The sequence below is a fragment of the Rhinatrema bivittatum genome, chromosome 3 (assembly GCF_901001135.1).
Source record: "Rhinatrema bivittatum chromosome 3, aRhiBiv1.1, whole genome shotgun sequence".
Taxonomy (NCBI): domain Eukaryota; kingdom Metazoa; phylum Chordata; class Amphibia; order Gymnophiona; family Rhinatrematidae; genus Rhinatrema; species Rhinatrema bivittatum.
In genome coordinates, this window is record NC_042617.1 from 292,247,587 (window position 1) to 292,262,882 (window position 15,296).

General features: G+C 44.2%; 1 protein-coding gene across 3 annotated transcripts in view; it reads right to left on the reverse strand.

Annotated features, from left to right (window-relative positions):
* The window catches only part of GALNT6 (polypeptide N-acetylgalactosaminyltransferase 6), a 98,745-nt gene that overhangs the window by 58,001 nt on the left and 25,448 nt on the right, over nt 1-15,296 (reverse strand). For all 3 annotated transcript variants that reach the window (XM_029594965.1, XM_029594964.1, XM_029594966.1), the window contains exon 2: nt 7,693-8,269. In XM_029594965.1, the coding sequence (XP_029450825.1) occupies nt 7,693-8,180 (488 nt within the window). In that variant the 5' untranslated portion in view covers nt 8,181-8,269. The remainder of the gene's footprint in view (nt 1-7,692; nt 8,270-15,296) is intronic.

Here is a 15,296-nt window from a genome sequence, read left to right on the forward strand (position 1 = left end):
CTTTTACTTCTTAAAGAAAAAATTAAAAGGGGTGAAGGACTTGGGTTTGAATCACAAATCGGGTCTTCGTTCCCTGGGTTGCTAGTGCTGGGGATGCTGTGGAGGAAGTGCTCACAGTCCCTGGGCGTCTCAGGTATCCCAGAATAGAGATATCTGGTAGCTGGATTTAGGGTCCACGATTGCAGGGTTCTGGAAGGAGCTCCTGGGCCAAGGACAGTCACTGCAATGACCGGCCTGGGCGAGCTGGGAACAGACGCGATAGAGGGAGAAAATATCGTTGCACATGAAGATTTCTAGCTACTGATTCTCTGTCAGGATCCAGCCCAAGGAGCCTTTCTAGAGTTGCTGCAGAGCAGAAGAGGGACCAGGCGACTCCAAGTCACTAGAGAGAGAGAGGGAGCAGGTCCTGGTTAGTCCCACCCCCGTGCACTTCTGGACAGGTAGTTCCAATTTATCCAAAGCCGTGTTAGACCACTTGAATACATAGAAATAAGAGTCAAACAAGTTGTCGGTGATGCCTTTTTAAATGAGACTAACAGCTTTTTATTATATTTATAAATGATCTGGAAATGGGAACAAGTGAGGTGATCAAATTTGCTGTTGACACAAAATTATTCAAAGTTGTTAAATCGCAAGAGGATTGTGAGCAATTGCAAGAGGACAAAACTAGGAGACTGGGCATGCAAATGGCAAAGGAAATTTAAAGTATACAAGTGCAAAGTGATGCACTTAGGGAAGGGAAACCCAAATTATAACTACACAATGCAAGGTTCGACATTAAGAGTCACCATTCAGGAAAAGGATCCATGTGTCATCATTGAAAATACGTTGAAATCTTCGACTCAGTGTGCAGCTGCAGCAGCCAAGAAAGCAAATACAATGCTAGGGATTATTAGGAAAGGAATGGAGAATAAAACAGAGAATATCATAATGCCTCTGTATCGCTCCATGGTTCAATTTCATCTTGAGTACTGATTGTGTGCAGTTCTGGTCACCACATCTCAAAAAAAGATATAGCAGAATTAGAAAAAAAGATACAGAGAAGGGTGACCAAGACGATAAAGGAGATGGAATGATTCTCCTATGAAGAAAGGCTAAAGAAGTTAGGACACCAGCTTGGAAAAGAAACGGCTGAGGGGAGATAGGATACAGGTCTACAAAGTAATGAATGGAATGGAACAAGTTAAAATCGGTTTTTTACTCTTTCAAAAAGTACAAAGAACAGGGGGAGACACAATGAAGTTACTAGGTAATACATTTAAAACTAATAAGAGAAAATATGTTTTACTCAACGCATAATTAAGCTCTGGAATCCGTTGCCAGAGGATGTGGTGAAAGCTTTAGTATAGCTGTGTTTAAAAAAGGATTGGACAAGTTCCTGGAGGAAAAATCCATTAACAATTATTAAGTTAGAGTTGCAGAAATCCATTGCTTACTCTTGGGATAAGCAGCATGGAATCTATCTACCCCTTGGGACCCTGCCAGGTACTTGTAGCCTGGATTGGCCACTGTTGGAAACAGGATACTGGGCTTGATGGACCCTTGGTCTGACCCAGTATGGCATGTTCTTATGTACATCTGTGACTAGATTTTGAAAACTACTGGTATAACCTGATGAAGGGAGCACAGAACGCTAGTCACAAATTCATTGAGTTAGTACAATAAAATGAAGCATCACTTATAACTTGTATTCCAGAGCCTTATTGCTCCAATTTGTTTAAGAAAACCTTGACTACAATGGGGGGGGGGGGGGGGGGGGGGGGGGGGGGTTTGGGGCAAACTAGGAAAGGCTCAGCCTATTCTCAGAGACCTGGAGCCATGCACAGCTGCAGCACTGTCCAGCAGGGTCCCCCTCATTTGTTCCTTCTGATTTTGACAGGTGCAACTGAGGACTGTCAGGATATTTAACAACATTTTTGCTACAGTACAAAAACTATTCCATATTTATTATGGAAAATAGCAGGATTTCAATAGGAAAAATGCTGGTATAGAAGTCTGCTAAAATTCCACCTCCCCACTCCATCCTCCAGTTTTCAATTGATTCTAAGCACCTACTCTCCTGAGGTAGGGAGAGGGAAGGACTATCCAAGATATGCAGGAATATTTAAAGAGATCCGTTGATTTTACATAAGACGGGGATGTAACAAATTAATTTTCAAATGCAGAGGAGAGGAGACTCCAGGAAAATGCAGAACAGAGGGAATTAAATAGGAGGTATGATCAAGTATCTAAGATTGAAAGACAAACATGCAGTTATATATTTTGGGCACAGAAACCCAAAGCAACAGAACATGACTGCTGCAGGAAAGGGCTAGTGAGATACTGACATACATCAAACAGGAAAGAGACCTTGAAGTAATGACATCCAATGATCTCAAGACTGCAAGATAGAGCTAGGAGGCAGAGCCAGAAGGATAGTGGGGTGTTTGGAATGAGACTAAAGGAGATGATAATACCACTCTACAGGTTGTTGGCGATCTTCACTTGGAGTATGTCTGGAGGCCACATCTCCAGAAGCATATGAACAGTGGAGGCTACCAAAATAGTGCACAGCATGCACCTTAAGCCCTCTAGAGATGAGACAATAGGACCCAAATATGAACACCATAAAGGAAATATGGGGGGCTATGATATAGATCTTCAAATATCTCAAATACCTCTCGCACTGAGGACAAGTCTCCCAGGGCTACTGCCCAGGAGGGAAGGGTTAGGCTGGCCATCATAGATGGTGATTCAATTATTAGAAATGTAGATAGCAGGGTGGCTGGTGGACATGAGGACTGCCTGGTAATTTGCCTGCCTGCCTGGTACGAAGGTGGCAGACCTCACACATCACCTAGATAGGATTACAGACAGTGCTGAGGAGGAGCCGGCTGTCGTGGTACATGTGGCCATCAACGACATAGGAAAAAATAGGAGAGAGGTTCTGGAAGCCAAATTTAGGATTTTAGGTAGGAAGCTGAAATCCAGAACCTCCAGGGTAGCATTCTCTGAAATGCTTCCTGTTCCATGTGCAGGTCCCCAGAGGCAGGCAGAGTCTCAATGCGTGGATGAGACGATGGTGCAGGAAAGAGGGATTCAGTTTTGTAAGGAACTGGGGAAACTTTTGGGGAAGGGGGAGACTTTTCCGAAAGGATGGGCTCCACCATAACCAGAGTGAAACCAAGCTGCTGGCACTAACTTTCAAAAAGGAGATAGAGCAGCTTTTAAACTAGAACAAGGGGAAAGTCGACAGTCACTCAGCAGTGCATGGTTTGGAGAAATGTATCCTTGAAGGATACTAATGAAACAGAGAGGTTCCATTAAAAGCAAACATAGTCCAAGTGCCTATATGTAAAAATCACCGAAGCTAATGATTTCCAAATTATCCCTAAAAACTGAAAAGCAGGCAGTTAATACAAACAAAAAACACACTTTTGAAATGTCTGTATGCCAATGCCAGAAGTCTAAGAAGTAAGATGGGAGAGTTAGAGTGTACAGCAGCAAATGATGAGATTGACATAATTGGCATCACAGAGACTTGGTGGAAGGAGGATAACCAATGGGACAGTGCTATATCAGGGTACAAATTATATCGCAATGATAGGGAGGATCAACTTGGTGGGGGGTGTGGCACTTTATGTCCGGGAGGGTATAGAGTCCAACAGGATAAAGATCATACAAGAGACTAAATGCTCAGAAGAATCTATATGGGTAGAAATCCCATAAGTGTTGGGTAAGAGTATAGTGATAGGAGTATACTACCGTCCACTTGGACAAACTGGTCAGGCAGATGATGAAATGCTAAGAGAAATCAGGGAAGCTAACCAATTAGGCAGTGCAATAATAATGGGAGATTTCAACTACCCCAATATTGACTGGGTAAATATAACATCAGGATTTGCTAGAGACAAAGTTCCTGGATGTAATAAATGACTGCTTCATGGAGCAATTGGTTCAGGAACCAACAAGAGAGGGAGCTATTTTAGATTTTATTCTTAGTGGAACGCAGGATTTGATGAGAGAGGTAACGGTGGTGGGGCCACTTGGCAACAGTGATCATAACATGATCAATTTAAACTAATAACTGGAAGGGGGACAATAAGTAAATCTTCAGCTCTAGCCCTAAACTTTCAAAAAAAGGGAAACTTTGATAAAATGAGGGAAACAGAAAAAAACTGAAAGGTGCAGCTGCAAAAGGTTAAAAGTGTTCAACAGGCATGGACATTGTTTAAAAATACCATCCTAGAGGCGCAGTCCATATGTATTCCACACATTAATAAAGGTGGAAGAAAGGCAGGCAAAACAATTACCATCATGGTTAAAAGGTGAGGTGAAAGAGGCTATTTTAGACAAAAAAAACCCATCCTTCAAAAATTGGAAGAAGGATCCATCTGAAGAAAATAGGATAAAACATAAGCATTGTCAAGTTAAGTGTAAAACATTGATAAGACAGGCGAAGAGAGAATTTGAAATGAAGTTGGCCATAGAGGCAAAAACACATAATAAAAACTCTTTTAAATATATCCGAAGCAAGAAACCTGTGAGGGAGTCTGTTGGACCATTATATGACCGAGGGGTTAAAGGGGCTCTTAGGGAAGATAAGGCCATGGCAGAAAGACTAAATGAATTCTTTGCTTCCGTGTTTACTAATGAGGATGTTGGGGAGATACCAGTTCCGGAGATGGTTTTCAGGGGTGATGAGTCAGACGAACTGAACGAAATCACCGTGAATCTGGAAGATGTAGTAGGCCAGATTGACAAACTAAAGAGTAGCAAATCAGCTGGACCTGAAGACTGGAGGGTGACCAATGCAACCCCAATATTTAAAAAAGGCTCCAAGGGCGATCCGGGTGAGCCTGACTTCAGTGCCGGGAAAAATAGTGGAAACTATTCTCAAGATCAAAATCGTAGAGCATATAGAAAGACATGGTTTTATGGAACACAGTCACATGAATTTACCCGAGGGAAGTCTTGCCCAACAAATCTGCTTCATTTTTTTGAAGGGGTTAATAAACATGTGGATAAAGGTGAACCAGTAGATGTAGTGTATTTAGATTTTCAGAAGGCGTTTGACAAAGTCCCTCATGAGAGGCTTCTAAGAAAACTAAAATGTCATGGGATAGGAGGCGATGTCCTTTCGTGGATTATAAACTGGTTAAAAGACACTAAACAGAAAGTAGGATTAAATGGTCAATTTTCTCAGTGGAAAAAGGTAAACAGTGGAGTGCCTCAGGGATCTGTACTTGGACCAGTGCTATATACATTTTAGACTATTTTAGACAAAAAAAACATCCTTCAAAAATTGGAAGAAGGATCCATCTGAAGAATACGACAAGTGAAGTTATCAAATTTGTGGATGATACAAAATTATTCAGAGTAGTTAAATCACAAGCGGATTGTGATACATTACAGGAGGACCTTGCAAGACTGGAAGATTGAGCATCCAAATGGCAGATGAAATGTAATGTGGACAAGTGCAAGGTGTTGCATATAGGGAAAAATAACCCTTGCTGTAGTTACACGATGTTAGGTTTCATATTAGGAGCTACCACCCAGGAAAAAGATCTAGGCATCATAGTGGATAATACTTTAAAATCGCCGGCTCAGTGTGCTGCAGCAGTAAAAAAGCAAACAATGTTAGGAATTATTAGGAAGGGAATGGTGAATAAAACGGAAAATGTCATAATGCCTCTATTTCGCTCCATGGTGAAACCCCACCTTGAATTCTATGTACAATTCTGGTCGCCGCATCTCAAAAAAGATATAGTTGCGATGGAGACGATACAGAGAAGGGCAACCAAAATGATAAAAGGGATGGAACAGCTCCCCTATGAGGAAAGGCTGAAGAGATTAGGGCTGTTCAGCTTGGAGAAGAGATGGCTGAGGGGGGATATGATAGAGGTCTTTAAGATCATGAGAGGTCTTGAATGAGTAAATGTGAATCTGTTATTTACACTTTTGAATAATAGAAGAACGACCTAGGGGCATTCCATGAAGTTAGCAAGTAGCACATTTAAGACTATTCGGAGAAAATTCTTTTTCACTCAACACACAATTAAGCTCTGGAATTTGTTGCCAGAGGATGTGGTTACTGGTTAGTGCAGTTTGGTTAAATTCGTGGAAGAGAAGTCCATTAACTGCTATTAATCAAGTCCATTAACTGTTATTAATCAAGTTTACTTAGGGAATAGCTACTGCTATTAATTGCATCAGTAGCATGGGATCTTCTTAGTGTTTGGGTAATTGCCAGGTTCTTGTGGCCTGGTTTGGCCTCTGTTGGAAACAGGATGCTGGGCTTGATGGACCCTTGGTCTGACCCAGAATGGCAATTTCTTATGTTCAAAGATATAATTAATGCTGAAGAGTAAAAAAAAAAAAAAAGTTTCATTGGAAAGTAAGTTCTAGAACAAAGGGTTTAAACATGATGCTGAAAGGAGTAACATTAGAAAGCATTTCTTCACAGAAAGGGATGGATGCATGAAAGCCTCCCTGTGGAGATGGTGACAAAAACAGCCACAGAATTTAATAAAACATGGGATAAGCAAAGAGGATCCTTAGTTGCAGGGAAGTGAGGATAAAGTTGGAGGTAAAGAAGCATCTGGAACATAACATAAGAAATTGCCATGCTGGGTCAGACCAAGGGTCCATCAAGCCCAGCATCCTGTTTCCAACAGAGGCCAAAACCAGGCCACAAGAACCTGGCAATTACCCAAACACTAAGAAGATCCCATGCCACTGATGCAATTAATAGCAGTGGCTATTCCCTAAGTAAAATTGATTAATAGCCATTAATGGACTTCTCCTCCAAGAACTTATCCAAACCTTTTTTGAACCCAGCTACACTAACTGCACTAACCACATCCTCTGGCAACAAATTCCAGAGCTTTATTGTGCGTTGAGTGAAAAAGAATTTTCTCCGATTAGTCTTAAATGTGCTACTTGCTAACTTCATAGAATGCCCCCTAGTCCTTTTATTATTCGAAAGTGAAAATAACAGAGTCACATCTACTCGTTCAAGACCTCTCATGAACTTAAAGACCTCTATCATATCCCCCCTCAGTCGTCTCTTCTCCAAGCTGAACAGCCCTAACCTCTTCAGCCTTTCCTCATAGGGAAGCTATTCCATCCCCTTTATCATTTTGGTAGCCCTTCTCTGTATCTTCTCCATCGCAATTATATCTTTTTTGAGATGCGGCAACCAGAATTGTACACAGTATTCAAGGTGTGGTCTCACCATGGAGCGATATAGAGGCATTATGACATTTTCCGTTTTATTAACCATTCCCTTCTTAATAATTCCTAACGTACTATTTGCTTTTTTGACTGCTGCAGCACACTGAGCTAAAGATTTTAAAGTATTATCCACTATGATGCCTAGATCTTTTTCCTGGGTGGTAGCACCTAATATGGAACCTAACATTGTGTAACTATAGCATGGGTTATTTTTCCCTATGTGCAACACCTTGCACTTGTTCACATTAAGTTTCATCTGTCATTTGGATGCCCAATCTTTAAGTCTTGCAAGGTCCTCCTGGAATGTATCACAGTCTGCTTGTGATTTAACTACTCTGAATAATTTTGTATCATCCGCAAATTTGCAGTAAGAAGAGAAAATGAGAAGAGTAGATCAGCTTCTTGGCCTTTAGCTGCCTTTTTATTGCATGCTTCTATTTAAAAACCTGAGCATTTAGAAAGCAGGAAGAAGCTTACTCTGGAGGCCTGCTGTCTGGTCCCAAGGTTCTTTGGAGTGAGATTCGGTCGCTGGCAAAGGCATTGAAGCAGTGTTTCTCAAAGCCACGATCCTTTTCCTTGGTCTCCTCTGATGTCCATTGCTCCTTCTTGAAAGCTTTTCCATCTGCTCCTGGCAGGTTGGAGTCTTGTGGCGGCCGTTCCATGAACGGCTTTAACTCTGCCGTGGTGTAGTATCCTGGAAGGCAGGACTTGCTCTTCTCTACAGGCTCTTCCCACTGCTGGATGGGCGCATTAATCTGCAGCTTGGGCATTGAGTCTCTGATGTTGTTCACAGCTCCCATCATCATGTCGATAACTTGGTCCTTCCTCTCAACAATGTTTCGCAGCCAGGGGTCCTCCTGGTTTCTGGCCCCGACATCCTTGTGCATGATAAAAAGAAAGATCACAAACACCACACCCACTACTACAAGCTTCAAAGGGCTCCGGCGTTTCCATATCAACCTCATCTTCTATCTCAAGTCCAAGGCCGTCTGAAAGTTGCTTGTGCGACAGAGACTAGAACTTGGCCATTATTCCATCAAGTGGTTCATCAGACCTGGGTGAGAAACAAGAGACAGTTACACAAGAATGCACAGCTTCAAGACTACCAGCTTGCTCCATATGATGCGGACAAGTCAGGCCAGTTCTGGTTTTAAACGCCACCCGGCTGCCCCACCCCCTCCATGCATTTATGGACTTATAGTTCCAACAGTGGTGGCTGGTAGGTCCCAAAAATAAGTGGTGCAGAATAGTTTCCTTCTGCCCTCTATCTGCTCACTTTTTTCTTGCACTCTGCCCTGCCTTCCCTCCACGATTTCTTTTCTTTCTTGTAGTTGGAGGCTATTGATGTCAACTTTCTACCAGGTCACCAACTTGGAATCTCTTTGAATTTGCTTCATTTTCCCCATTGGGAAAAAGTGTTCAGCGGAGGCCGCTGCTGGCTCTGACTCTGTACTTTTCTTTATAAAGAAAATTACCACCTCTTCTTTGACATATCTATAAGTCACCCCAGAAATAATTTTCTAGATTTCATTCAGAAAATTTGCATTTATTGATCAGTCCCACTCAAGTATGGGCTGCCTCTGCTTCTTTCCCTATTGCTGCACAGAGCGTCTGCAATATGCCCAGACCCCCTCCCTCACTCATCACTATTGTTTAATCAATAGGATCTCAGATTCCAGAATGTAGCAGGAGAGGCGTGGCTGCATGCTGAGAGAATGGGACATGTGCCACTGGCAGCCATTTTTAAATATGACTAGCAAAGACTTTTCTTAGAAAAATATTTTACTGCTCGTTTTGAGAAACCTAAGAATGGAAAAAGCAACCAGGAAGGTGCGCCTTAACTCAGTTAAAATTACAATTGAAAATCTGTGGCCTGATATTGGAAGCTAGTTATATGACATCGCTTCACACTAACTAGCCAATCTTGTGTTGAGGTCAGGCATATTGCTATTATGCAGTAACTGTGTGTCTGAATTAAAAGGGTGATTAACAGAAAATGTAGCACCTTGTAGGGCAACTTCATATGGCCTCAAGTTTTGTACACTTGCATAGTTACCTGCAACTTTCCCCATTAAATAAAGTGGGTATGGGGGAACAGGGTGGTGGTAGTGGTGGTGAAGATGACTGCTATAAAAGGTCAAGAGACAGGAAAGGTCCAAGAGTCATGCAAGAGAGTTTTCAAATGGCAGGTTATATCCATGGGACATCAGTATTCAGCAACATAGCATGTACCCTGGAGCCTATGTTTCCCAACTTTTTCACGCCCAAGTCACATCTACATTAACAAAAATGTGTGGCACATCAGTCTCCAGGGAGCAGGCAGTGCAAATTTAGCTAAGACTCATGTGTCCAAAAGGAGATCTAAGAAAGCACTCAAAGCCCCACCAGCCTGTCTTCCAATTTTTAAAACAAAGAGAGGAAGGGGACGGAGACATACAAGCTCATCACGATAGGCCAGCTCTCTCTACGTACAAGTGCAGGAGATGAGAGACGGGCTCAGTCAGTCAGTCAGTCAGTCAGTGGCTATCAGAGCACTTCCATTGCTGCTGCTCCCCCAACCCCTTAGAGAGAGTCACATTCTGCATGCGCTCCCCATCTCATTCAACCTGGAGAGAGGGCAGAAGATGGAAGGATTCAAAGGAGGCGGCTCAAGACAAGGAAGATGAGGAGGTGCTGTGTGCTGCACAAAGCAGGGCCCAGCTATCCAGGCCCTGCATGCTGCCCATTAATTACCACACTCTGGGGCTCGGGCTGCAGCGAGGAAGAAGAATAGTCATGCATAATTACAAATGCTTTCACATTTAAAGAGCCACCTGTGGTCTCTCCTCTTCTTGCTGGGAGGTGCTGAAAAAAAAAAATAAAAAAAAAAAAAGAGCCCAGGTGTTGGCCTGGATCTGAGAATCATGCAGTGGTGACTTTTCCACGGCCCAGCTGATGGGAAACCCAGCCCTAGATTAAAAGCAGCAATTCTCCAATCCCTACTTCCTATTTAGCTTTCCTTCCCCCCTCCAGCTTGCCCCTCAGGGGAGAAATTCATCAGGGAAATCTAGCCGCAAGTACAATCTCGGGTTGTAACTGGACACGGGCCATTAGCAGCATAAGGTTCTTTCTGGCTTCCTTGACTGGGCAAGGCTTGTGTGCGACAAGAATGGCTATAGTTCACCCCCCTCTGAAGCACAGCCAGACCCTTGGAGGTCACTGCCCTCAGAATTGCAAGGTGCCCTGTCAGGCAAGCCAGCCCCAGTTTTATCTTTCATGAAATGCGGCCAAGAGACCCGGTGCTAGGGCTGGTGAATGAGAGGCATTCATGGATACCAATGAACAAACGACGCAGGCAACTGCCAGGCCTAGAGCTTGGAGGGTGCCTGCCTGCCCAGGTCAACTCAAGAGTCCAATCTAGTCCCGTTTTACTCCCGTTCCATGCATACAGACGCAATTCTGATTTCCTGAGCAGAGCAGGAACTATCTCCATGCATGTAGTGGGAGTAAAACTGAGACCGGACTCTTTCAGATTGACCTGGTGAATCTGCAACTCCAGCTGGGCACAATACTTCGTAGGGCAACAGCTGAGGTCCACGGTCCCAATACAAGCTACACAAGAAGATTTCATACCAAAACATAGGCTTACCACAGCTCTTTTTAGTTTAGCCTACTGTTCTGTGGCCTCAAGATCTTCAAACCCTGTCAGTCTTCCTGAAGGCCCGGAGCCTTTCCTTTCTGTGGCCTCTCTCAGCCTTTGCACTTATATTAAAGCATACACTGCCTGGAGATCACCGGAGCTCAAGTGACCACTTACTGTGACAACACAAACAAAGCTTTTGATATAGTCCTGCATAGGAGGCTCGTGAATAAAATGAGAAGCTTGGAGAAGTGGGTGCCAAAGCGGTGGAGATGTTTACTAACGGGATGACTGAAAGGAAAAACAATGCGTAATGGTAAACAGAACAGTCTCTGATGCAAGCATGGTGCTAAGTGGAGTACCTCGTGGATCGGTTTTGGGATTGGTTCTGTTTATATCTTTGTGAGCGACATTGCGGAGGGGTTAGAAGGGAAAGTTCGCCTTCGGGTGAACGATACTAAGATCTGCAAAAGAGTGGACGGGCCTGAAAGAGTAGAGAGAATGAAAAGTGATTTAAGAAAACTTGGAAGAGTGGTCGAAGATTTGGCAGCTGGGATTCAATGCCATGAAGTGCAGAGTCCTGCATCTGGGGTGCAGCAATCCAAAAGAGCTGTATGCGAGTTGGGGTGGGGGGAAGGGGAAGGGGCGGAAGACTAATGTGCAAGGAACAAAGGGTCCTTGAGATGATGTGTCTGGTGATCTGAAGGTAGTGAAACAATGTGACAAGGTGATAGCTAAAGCCAGAAGAATGCTGGGCTGCATAGAAAGAGGATTAACCAGTAAGAAAAAGGAGGTGATGTTGCCCCTGTAGAGGTCCTTTGTGAGGCCTCACCTGAAGTACTGTGTTCAGTACTGCAGATAGTATCTCAAAAAGAATAGAGAGGCGATCAAAATGATGGGGGTGTGTCTGTTTCAGAAGGCCTACGAGGAGAGGTTGAAGGATGTAAATACTTACACCCTGGAGGAAAGGAGGTGCAGGGGAGATATGATACAGACCTTCAGATCCCTGACAGGTATTAACGATGCTCAAACGTCAAACCTTTTCCACTGGAAACAGTAGACCTCCAGTGGGGGGGGGGGGGAGGCTCAGAACCAATATCAGGAAATATTTCATCATGGAGAGGGTGGTGGATGCCGGGATGCTCTCCCAAAAGAGGTGGTGAAGACGAGGGCAGTTCATGAATTCAAACTGGCATGGGACAATCACTGCAGATCCCTAAAGGCTTGAAGAAAGGGATGGTGTAACATTTCTGCATGGGGATAACCTGCACGGAGCGGCAGTTATTACCTTTAACAAAATGCATGGGGGGCAATCTGTAAAGGGTGACGTTACTACCATGAGCAAGTTGCTGGGCAGACTGGATGGACCATCTGGTCTTTACGTGCCGTCATTACTATCTTAAATCTTTCCCCATTTGTAAGTACCCAGGCCTCCTTTTTTTGTAGATTCAGTTCAGGGCTGATGCAAGGAGTGGGTGACAAGTTAGAGGGCACCCTGCTGCCCTTTAGAATCAGCCTGCGATTCTGCAAGCACACAAAGGGAAAGGGAACCCTTGCCTGGAACATCGTTTTGCCCAGCAACTTCCTTGATTCTGCTACCAGCTGAATAAGGAAAGCCTCTTGAAGGGAGTCCAGAATTTCCCTACATTCTGTTCTACAGAAGGGATGCTCCGATTGACGACTGGCAGATTAAAAACATCCCAGCAGTAGCACCTCCTTTTTTTTTTACTGCAATCTCTTTCTGTCTGTCTGTGCTGGACATCATACTGATACGAATGAAGTGCCACCCCCCCTTTTCAAAATAACCTATAAGCGATTCCTCCTCTCCCCATAACCCTGCTTATCCATTGCTTTAATGTTGTTGTTTTTTTTACAAGTGCTATGCCTTGCTCCTTCTATCCTACCCATTCTGCACAAACTATGGCCTGGTATGATTGTATCCTTCATGAGACCTACCACCCCAAGGGCCTGTGACAAAATCCAAATCTGCCTATGCTGTTAGGGACTCTACAACCCAAGAAAGAGATCTAGGTGTCATAGTGGATAACACATTGAAATAGTCGGTTCAGTGTGCTGCGGCAGTCAAAAAAGCAAACAGAATGCTGGGAATTATTAGAAAAGGAATGGTAAATAAAACGGAAAATGTCATAATGCCTCTGTATCGCTCCATGGTGAGACCGCACCTTGAATACTGTGTACAATTCTGGTCGCCGCATCTCAAAAAAGATATAATTGCGATGGAGAAGGTACAGAGAAGGGCTACCAAAATGATAAGGGGAATGGAACAACTCCCCTATGAGGAAAGACTAAAGAGGTTAGGACTTTTCAGCTTGGAGAAGAGACGACTGAGGGGGGATATGATAGAGGTGTTTAAAATCATGAGAGGTCTAGAACGGGTAGATGTGAATCGGTTATTTACTCTTTCGGATAGTAGAAAGACTAGGGGGCACTCCATGAAGTTAGCATGGGGCACATTTAAAACTAATCGGAGAAAGTTCTTTTTTACTCAACGCACAATTAAACTCTGGAATTTGTTGCCAGAGGATGTGGTTAGTGCAGTTAGTATAGCTGTATTTAAAAAAGGATTGGATAAGTTCTTGGAGGAGAAGTCCATTACCTGCTATTAAGTTCACTTAGAGAATAGCCACTGCCATTAGCAACGATAACATGGAATAGACTTAGTTTTTGGGTACTTGCCAGGTTCTTATGGCCTGGATTGGCCACTGTTGGAAACAGGATGCTGGGCTTGATGGACCCTTGGTCTGACCCAGTATGGCATTTTCTTATGTTCTTATGATTTTATTACCCAGGCAATGAATGAACGTTTGTGCTCCTAGCCTTCCAGATACAGAAAGTAGATAAAGCAATGAAGAGTATGTCGTCATGCCTACCCATACTGTCTTCTCTGTTCTTTACAGGTAGCTTTGTGGGATTCCCACACCTTTGTGTGTTTTCCATTTATCTTGTTTGCTAAGCAGTGTGGGGAAGGCAGTGGCAACCTGATTAAAATCAGCTTCTGTCCAGCACACTCTCTCACCTAGTTTAAACACTTGTCTATGTACAACGTGTACCGCTCCCATCAGACCACAGTTTCCTTCTCAGGCAGTTCTTTATCCCTCCAAGAAAGCCAAGCCTTTCCATAAACCGTCACAGGTCTCCCCCTCTGAAGTTCTGGCTGGCCTGCAGGGATAGAGAGAGAGTTGTCCCCCCCCCCCCCTTAGGCAATGCCCACCTCGCTCACCTCTTCTGAAGGCCATGGCCATCCGCTGAAGATCCTTATGCAGGATCACCTGCCTTCCCCTCTGCCGTACACAAGTAACACCTCAGAAAACACCACTGTCCTTGGCAGCCGATTAAGACCTTCCAGGAAATCGGAGGAGTCCTCTTGAATTGTGTAGCAACTTGGTTCCTAGGCAGGTCAATTTCCCCCAGGTGGATGATTCTCTCTCTCTCCCCCCCCCCCCCTCCACCCCTTTTTCTGCTCCAGCAATTCCCAGAATGCCTTGTGTGTCTGTTAGCTGTGGATTCCAGTAGTTATTAAACTGTCTTGTCTCTCTCCATTCCTATCCCTAACTCTATTTAGCTAATAACAAAGAGTCCGTGTCCGTCCCCCCCAGGCCACCTCGAAAGGAGTTGTATCCTCCTCAAGGATCTCCTGCCACTATTCTCGATGCTTCTTTTACAGCAGGCCACCACCTTTATCTGTGTCTGTACCTACAGATGCTTTTGCGGGACTCTACGGTCGCCACAGTGAAGGAGCTCGGCAGTGGTATCATTAAGGGGGGGGGGGATGTCTCTCGGATGACCCCCCTCCCCATCATAATCCAGCTGCACCTTCAGTGGTGATTTTTAGCTGGGTTACACCGGATCACCAAACTGAAACCTTTCTAGCTGTGGAAAAATTTGCTTTTCTTCATGAATTAGCTGCAGGTCAAGGCTCCAGAAACAGACAGGAAAGCTTCCATATGCTTAAAGCACCAAACGAATTTTCAAAGCTTGCGTGCAGTCACTTCAGCGCCAGGCCTGAGAGTTTAAAAATAAATAAATAAATAAATAAAATTCATGATGCAACTCATCTCACCAGCCACTGAAGATACGAGGTGGCCACCAGCCGCCTGTCCTGTGCTGGCTAGTGGAGCTCCTCCCGCCAGCTGCTGAAGAAAACAAGAGTCCTGCTTGACCTGTGTTTTGGCAGTGGGCAGAACACCTACCCACTGCCAAAGAAGTGAGGCCACTGTCTGTCCGCCCACCTGACCCATGCTGTGGAGGCCAGTGAAGAGGAACAAGGCTACTCTGGAAGGTAGGACGAGAAACCATGTTTGGGCCATGCAGGAGTAAGGGAGTGTGGCAGCCAGGATGGAAAATGTACAAACACCTCCATCTCCAGTATCTCTTAAAAAAATAAGTCACTGCTGTGCATCTCATTTTTTGGGATCTTCTGTGAGAGCAGGGGCAGAGCTGT